The sequence below is a fragment of the Cetorhinus maximus genome, chromosome 17 (assembly GCF_964194155.1).
Source record: "Cetorhinus maximus chromosome 17, sCetMax3.hap1.1, whole genome shotgun sequence".
Classification (NCBI taxonomy): domain Eukaryota; kingdom Metazoa; phylum Chordata; class Chondrichthyes; order Lamniformes; family Cetorhinidae; genus Cetorhinus; species Cetorhinus maximus.
Genome location: NC_135895.1, coordinates 2,906,041 through 2,914,489, shown reverse-complemented (window position 1 = coordinate 2,914,489; position 8,449 = coordinate 2,906,041). Strand labels below are relative to the sequence as shown.

Here is an 8,449-nt window from a genome sequence, read left to right as displayed (position 1 = left end):
GATGTCTGATCTGATCATGGCATCAACTCCACTTTCCTGTCTGTCCCTCATAATGCTTGACTCCCCTATGCAGTTATCTTAACATCTAAGCTAGGGAAAACGTTAGTCATCAAGTAAGACTGAAATAGCCCTGTATCTGGATAAAGAAAAAATAGTATTAACCAGCAGAGATTTCAAAAGCTATCAATGTGTTTGATAAACATATGGAATTCTTTGAAGAGGTAACAGATTTTGGATAAAGGAAGTCTGTACATGGACTTTAGCAAAGCATTTGACAAAGTACCACACGGCAGATTACTGGAGAATATTAGAGTGTAGAGTTAGAAAAGATAGCACACTTGGTTAAACGTTAGTTAGATTGGAAGAGAGAGATTAGCAGTTAAGGGTAAATGTTCAGACTGATTGAAATTGGGTAGTGATGTGTCCATGATTTGGGTTATAGATCCTGAGGGAGCAGTGTCAAAGTTTAGAAGGCCAAAGGAAGAGGCGAAGGGAATAAATGAGCAAATGGGGGAAATGGGTGTTGTCCGTTGATGTTTATACTTCACATGAGCAGTGGTGTTAATCCTATGTGCCTGCTGGAGCTGTACTGGGCTCGTTCAGAAAGGAGCGCTGTGAGGACAGGGATGGGCCACAGAGATGAGGAGGAGCAAAGAACAGTTGACCATTATAAAAGGCTGAGAGTGGACAAGGAGGGACAGCTTGCTATAGCACCATTTTGGAATAGGAGGCAGCCATTCAATCCCATTTTGCTATTCAATTAGATCATGGCTGATCTGCATTTTAAATCCCTCTACCTTAGCCTGGTTATAACAGTCAAAAAGAAAATTCACTGGTTGTAGAGCACTTTGAGACATCCTCAGTTGTGTAAGGTGTTATTAAAATGCAAATTCTTTCTTTCGTAAGAGAGACTGTCTTGAGGGACAGATGTTTATAGAACCAGAAACTTCCTGATAAAGACTGATACATCCGAGATCAGGTGGAAATAGTGTAGGTAGAAAGGTATTGGAATGGTGAAACCGTAATCAAAGGTGGGAGATCTGTGATGTTTTGAGCTGAATGGACTGTAAACTTGCTGTGAATGAATCCAGGTGTTAGCTGTAATTTGGCTTCAAATATTTTTACTTCATGTTTTAAACTCATTATCAATAAAAGCATACGGCAGTAGTCATTGTCTCAATAAGATTACAAAATGCTCATTCCCAGCAGCACACAGAGCTCTAAACGAGGAGATCAGAGAACATTCCGTCTTTCTGTTCATGCTAACGAGGATGATTCCAGGGCTGAGACAGTTAAAGAAAGAAACCAGTTTATAAGCTAGACTTGTATGCCCTCGTTTATAGATGACCAAGGAATGATCTAATTGAGGAGTTTATGATGATTAAAGGATGTAATACGGTCAATGTAGAAAAACTATTTCCTTGGGGCTGGGTGGGAGGCGGAGTCCAGGCCACTGGGGCAGAATCAGGCCTTTCAGGAGTGATGTCAAGAAGCACCTAGAACACTGTCCCCAAAACGCTGTTGAGACTGAGGTCAAGTGAAGATTTCAAAATTGAGCTGAATGGAGTTTGGCTAGGTAAGAGTATCAATGGTTCTAGAACCAAGGCAAGCAGATGGACTTACAGATCAGCCATGATCCAACTAAGTGGCAGAGTGGAAGGGTTCAATGACCTCTTGATTTGAGGGAACCACAAAGTTTTCTCCTACTGGGTTAAAAGGTTGGCACAGTGGGACTGGAGGCAGGTGGGCAAATGAGGATGGTGAGGCCAAGTGATAGAACCGTGAGGAGGCAGATGCCTTGTGTAATGCTGAGTCTAGGAAATAACTATAGGTGTGGGTGTGGAACAATGTGTGTACAGGTTGAGTTGAGAAATCAGGTGTAATCGCTTAGGATGGACTGCTGCTTGGCTGAGAGATTAAACAGGGAGAGCAGGCAGAAGACTTTACTGAAGACATTACCTTGGGAATTAGGAGGATGGTAGGTGGAAGACTTCAGGAGAATAGGAGCAGAGGAGAAGTGAGGGTTATCTAAATGAGAAGCAGGGAAGATAGTCCGAGTCTAGGCCAGGAGATGGGGAGCCACGGTTTGGGAGGTACTGGAAGACAGGTGACTCTGGAAATCGAATTCTCTAATCAAAAAGATCAGATAAGACATGGATGCAAAACAGAAACAAATCAAGGTGAACAAAAATAACCCAACTCTGTAACAGCAACTTTTATTTTTATTGTACACATTCATTGAGGGCAAGCAATGAGAAATCAGTGATTGACTGTAGTCATTGACATTTCAAAAGTACAAAACAAAACAGTATCCCAAATACAATGCCCTTTAAAAACAGAACGAGGATTTCCATGCAGCCCCTGTAGTCGTCTCATGGCTGGGACTGTTCTAAGTTAACCATAATCAGACACTCCACCAGAGCTCAAACTGCACCACTGGAGGCACTGACAAACACCATACACATCATTCACCCTCATTGTGGATCTCATTCAACCCTCAAGCTTGAACATCCCTGAACAGGATGGCAGTGGACGCCAGAAACACAGAGACATTCTTGGGAGGAGAGAGTTTTCCATTCAGCCTGTACACAAATTCACAACGATAGTGCCAGAACAGAAAATTTATCAGGAAAGGCTGGACAACTGTTCTCTAGGAAAGAGAAGGCTGGTAGGCGGGACCTGTTAGATGACTTTAAGATTCTGAAAGAGCATGACACAGGAGTTGTGGAGAAGATATTTTCACTTGTCGGGGAGGCCAGAACACAGAGCCATAAATATAAGATAGTCATTAATAAATCCAATAGGGAATTCAGAATATGCTGATAGAGTGAGATGAAGAGGGGTGGGAGGAGGCTCGTGTGGAGCAGAAACACTGGCGAGGTCAGGCACGAATAAGTGAGGGATAGCTCAATGTCCCACCCCTGTTCTGCTGTTACAGCAAATTGAGATTTTAATGCCTGTACCTGATATTTGCTGGCAGGTGGATTCTCCGAGCCCAAGCTGATTGGCTGGCGCATGGTTATGTTTGTCCTTCATTCTGGGGAAGCAGGACAGAGTAAAGGAAGGACAGACACGGTACGATCGCTGGTCTCCTGTCCCCTCAGTGCGGCCTCCTGGTATAGTCTCATCAGTTCAAAGGGGTTGGAGAGAAACTCCAACCAAACCCCATCCCCCAACCCCTGCATAATTAGCTGGGATTTAACCTGGTTTTCTACCTCTCCCAGGAGAGGATATGGTGGGTGGGGAGTGTCTGAAATGTGAGGCATTGGACATTAGGACTGGACGACCAGGGTCAATTCTTGACTGACATTTCTGCAAGATCTGATTGCGCCAGTCAACACTTATATTCCTCTTAATTGTAAAAAAAAAATTCCAAAGGCAATTGGACTTGCCACTGTGTTTTTGATCCAAAAGGAATTTAATTATCTTCGAAAATTATTTCCTATTTTTTCTTGAATTATTACTGGGAGAAATGATTTGCTGTTTGATCTGTACGATTTTTGGCATCATTGCTGCTTTCACGGGTTCCTGATGCAGAGGTTGCACATCACGCTCCAAGTAGGAAGAATTGAGGCTACGTATTTTTAGTGCGTGTGCGATGTCTTGATGCGGTGAATTGCTTACAAGTCATAGCAGCAGAAGAATTTTTAAAAAGCTATCATTACTCAGCTGAAGATCAGAACTGAGTTATTATTCTTTCACTAAAAAAAAAACGAAAGCCCCAATTGCACCCCATTTCCCAACCCATTCTCAGTGACTGAACGGCAGGAACACCAATGCTGCCTTTTGCATTGCATAACGGTACTTTGTTTATATATAAAGGATACATTATAAAGGATACACTGAATTATCATTCCCCCAAACTGATGAGCTGGACTTTTACTGTGCACAGTGTGAACTGTAACCAAGAGAAAAACACATAAACTAGCCTCAGAAGCTTGCTCTATGAGTCACACCAGCGTGAAACGCTACGTTAATGAGCACAGCAAGAAACCCACCATATGACCCTCCGGTCCTCATTTTCCTCGGCCTCTCTTGTTCTCTGCTGAATCTTGCTTCGGCCGTGCAGAGCGTGCAAATTGCTGTAAAGTCGCTAAGGACCAACATTAGGTACAATTGAAGAGATATCAATGACAACAACTTGTATTTAAGAACTTAAGAAATAGGAGTAAGAGTAGACCATTCAGCCCATCGAGTCTGCTCTGCCATTCAATACGATCATGACTGATCTTCTACCTCAACTCCACTTTCTTGCCTGCTCCTCATATCCTTTGACCACCCAATAGACAAAAAATCTCTCTATCCCAGCCTTAAAAATATTCAATGATGGCGCAGAGAATTCGAAAGATTCATAACCCTTTGAGTGAAGAAATTTCTCATCTCAATCCTAAACGATCAGCCCCTTATCCTAAGACTGTGCCCCCATGTTCTAGATTCCCCAGCTAGAGGAAAAATTCCTCCCGGTGTCTACCTTATCAAGTCCCTTCAGAATCTTGTTTGTTTCAATGAGATCGCCTTCTGAACTCCAGAGAACATAGACCCAATTTACTCAGCCTCACATCCCAGGAACCAATCTAGTGAACTTTCGCTGTACTGCCTCCAATGCAAATATATCCTTCCTTAAATATGGAGACCAAAACTGCACACATTATTTCAGGTGTTCTCGCACCAAAGTCCTGTCCAATTATTGCAAGACTTCCTTATCTTTGTACTCCAATCCACTTTGCAATGAAGTCCAACATGCCATTTGCCTTCCTCATTGCTTGTTGTACTTGCATGCTAACTTCCTGTGTTCCTTGTACGAATACACCTAAATTCATCTGAATGAATTTCACGCCTTGTAAAAAATATTCTGCTTTTCTATTCTTGCTACCTTTAACATAGGCACTATACAGGAGCATAAGTCAGACAAAAATCTGACACTGAGCTACATGAGAAGATATTAGAACAGGTGGCTAAAAGATTGGTTAAAAAAGGTTTTAAGGAGCATCTTAAAGGAGGAGAGAGACGTACAGAGACGGAGAGGTTTAAGGAAGGAGTTCAAGAACTTAGGGCCTAGGCAGCTGAAGACATGATCACCAAGGTGGAGTGATTAAAATGTGAGAATGCACATGAGACCAGATTCAGAGGAGCGCAGTTATCTTGGAGGGTTGTGGAGCTGAAGGAAATTAGAGATAGGTAGGGGAGAGGTTAGGGAGGGATCTGAAAACAAGGATGAGAACTTTGAAAGTATAGAGAAAGCCTCTACATAGAATCTAAAGCAATTTACTCAGAGAAAGGTACTTGTTAAACATGCTGCTCTTCTCTAAGTTTAAACCGGATATGAGCCATGCACGAGTTATTCTTTGGAAAGATTATTTTTGACCACCAGATATATATCCCAGAATATCTTGCTTCCAGGCTGCTGCTGAATAGATATTTACAAGCTGTTAGCTAGCTAATGGAAACAGCTATAAAAATTTCACCCTGGAAGAGCAGTCTGTGTGTGTATAGGCCAAAATGCCCAAGTTCAGAGATTCAATTCAGCAGCTGAATGACCAATTATTCAACCGAGATCGCCAATAGTTAAGTTTCCCTGGATAATAGAAGTCTGCAGAAATAACTAACATTTGGTTAATATCAGACATATGGAATCACACTTTAGACAGCACAGATGAAAAATAGATTGAGTGATTGCAGAGCTGAAGATCTTCATACAGTCTAGAAGCATCGCCCTGTGCTGTCAGTCACTTGCCATTTTAATTCTCAGTCTCACTCCTACTCTGTCCTCAGTCTCCTACGCTGTTGCAATGAAGCTCAACACAAGCTCGAGGAGCAGCACCTCATCTTTTAATTAGACACTTTAAACAATTAGAATCCCCCACTATCAGCATCGACCAGAAACTGAACTGGACTATCCATATAAATACTGTGACTACAAGAGCAGGTCAGAGGCTCAGAATCCTGTGCCGAGTAACTCACTTCCTGACTCTCCAAAGCCTGCCTGCTATCTACAAGGCAGAAGTCATGAGTGTGATAGAATACTCCGCACTTGCCTGGATGAGTGCAGCTCCAACAACACTCAAGAAGCTTGACACCGTCCAGGACAAGGCAGTCCCGCTTGATTGGCACCCCATCCACAAACATTCACTCCCTCCACCACCGACGCACAGTAGCAGTGTGTACCATCTACAAGATGCACTGCAGGAACTCACCAAGGCACCTTCCAAACCCACGACTACTACCATCTAGAAGGACGAGGGCAGCAGATACATGGGAACACCACCACCTGGAAGTTCTCCTCTAAGTCACTCACCATTCTGACTTGGAAATATATCGCTGTTCCTTCACTGTCGCTGGGTCAAAATCCTGGAACTCCCTCCCTAACAGCACTGTGGGTGTACCTACACCACACGGACTGCAGCGGTTCAAGAAAGCAGCTCATCAAGGGCAACCAGGGATGGGCAGTAAATGCTGGCCCAGCCAACAAAGCCTACAGCCCGTGAATGAATTTGAAAAAAGCCATCCGCTCTCAACAATTTGAGATCATAATCCTCTGCCCTCATTTCTTCAGGTAGCAGCTGTTTCCATTTACACCTCCTCTAGACCCATCTTTTGTTTCTCTGCTTGCCCCATTACTATCTCCTTTTGCCTTGCACCATCATCCCTTTTGTCAATTAATCTCTTCAGCCCTCCAACCTATCATAGACCTCCCCTTTTTTGATCCCACTCCCTTTTTTCTTTTACTTGCTTAAAACCTATTACATCTGTAACTTTTCCCAGCTCTGATGAAACACCATTGAGCTGAAACTCTAACTCTGTTACTTTCTCCAGATACTGTCAGATCTGCTGAGAATTAGCAGTATTTTCAGTTTTAATTTCAGATTTCCAGCACCTGAAAGTATTCTGATTATGCAGAAGAAAAATATTTGCTATACTTGCCAGCATGATTACATCACCAAATCTACACTGGTAAAATATTAACTCAGGAATTAAAAATATTTACATGAATTAAAACCCACAGGGAAATTAAACCATGTGTTATGTGGAGAGACTGGGGAAACTGAGATTGTTCTCCTGTGGGCAGAGAAGGTTAAAGGGAGATTTAGTACAGGTGTTTGAAATTATGAAGGGCTTTGAAAGAATAAATAAGGAGAAACTGTTTCCATTGACAGGAGGGCCGGCAACCAAAGATTGAAGACAAGTGAAGAGGGCACTCAGTGGAGTGCATACCGCCACCACACTGTATTAACTCAATCTTATTACACTTACATAGCTCTTCCTTGAGGCTTTTCCCTGACTTGTGGCTCCATAGCTACAAAGCTGAAAAATTAGATCTTTTGATTAAGAGATTCCATCTCACTGAGAAGGCTTCAGGCCAATCCACGTCCAACAACCTGCTCAGAAAACCTGGCTCACATTTTGACAGCTCTGACAAGTTGCACCACAGCAGCTGAGACAATCCACAGCATTCCAAAACAATCAACAACATTCTAAATAAAAGATTAAAAAATGTCAATTTGCCCTATCTTCCAATGTTAACAGATCTTTGAAAAAAATTTTTAGGATCCGCATCGATATCTATGCCAAAACCTAATCAGTTCTTTCTTGGACAATAACCTATATGTGGACCAAGTTTCATTGAAATCTGTCAATTAGTTTTTGAGATATATTGTTTACAGATTTCCTCAGGGTAGTGTCCTAAGCCTAACCACCTTCAGCTGCTTCATCAATGACCTGAAAGGAAGAAATTTTGCAGAGCTATGGGGAAATAGCAGGGGAATGGGACTAATTAGATAGCTCTTTCAAAGTGCCGGCACAGACATGATGGGCTGAATGGCCTCCTTCAGTGCTGCATCATTCTATAATCTGCAATTGTCCTGCAATCTTCTCCTCCTCAACAATTTATTCAAATCCTTTTGAAAGTTATTACTGAATCTGCTTCCACTGCCCTTTCAGGCAGCGCACTCCAGATCACAACTCATTGTGTGTAAAAAAAATTCTCATCTCCCCTTCTGGTTCTTTGACCAATTATCTTCAATCTGTGTCCCGCTGGTTACTGACCCTCCTGCCCCTGGAAACAGTTGTTATTTTTACTTTACTCAAACAGGAAAATAATTGTGACATTGATTAATTACTGATAAGAAGTCCCATTTCCTAATGGTGCTTCTAATTCCTGTTGTTCTGTGAAAGGATACCACCACCATTGGTTTCTCTTTGAGCTCAAACCCATTTACTTCCTTCAATGCTTTGGCTGCTGCCTTCTCATTGGGAAGCCCAACGAAAGCTTGTCCCTTCATCCGCCCTTCTTTCATCAATCGGATATCAAACCTGTGAAGGCAAAACAACAGCTTTTAAAATAACCCATCGTTCAAATTCAAAACTAACAGAAGAGACAGGTGGGATTTTCCAGCACTGCCTGCTGCCGGGATCATCCGGTCCCACCAAAAGTCAATGGATTTTTGGCTGG

The 8,449-nt window shown here is 42.5% G+C and overlaps 1 protein-coding gene across 1 annotated transcript in view; it reads right to left on the bottom strand.

Annotated features, from left to right (window-relative positions):
- Nucleotides 1-2,200: 2,200 nt before the first annotated feature.
- rnpc3 (RNA-binding region (RNP1, RRM) containing 3) overlaps nucleotides 2,201-8,449 on the bottom strand; it is a 46,055-nt gene continuing 39,806 nt past the window's right edge. The window contains exons 14-16 of the mRNA XM_078560627.1: nucleotides 8,178-8,310; nucleotides 3,999-4,082; nucleotides 2,201-3,898 (exon numbers count right to left, since the gene is read on the bottom strand). Coding sequence (XP_078416753.1) covers nucleotides 4,017-4,082; nucleotides 8,178-8,310 — 199 coding nt within the window. The 3' untranslated portion in view covers nucleotides 2,201-3,898; nucleotides 3,999-4,016. The remainder of the gene's footprint in view (nucleotides 3,899-3,998; nucleotides 4,083-8,177; nucleotides 8,311-8,449) is intronic.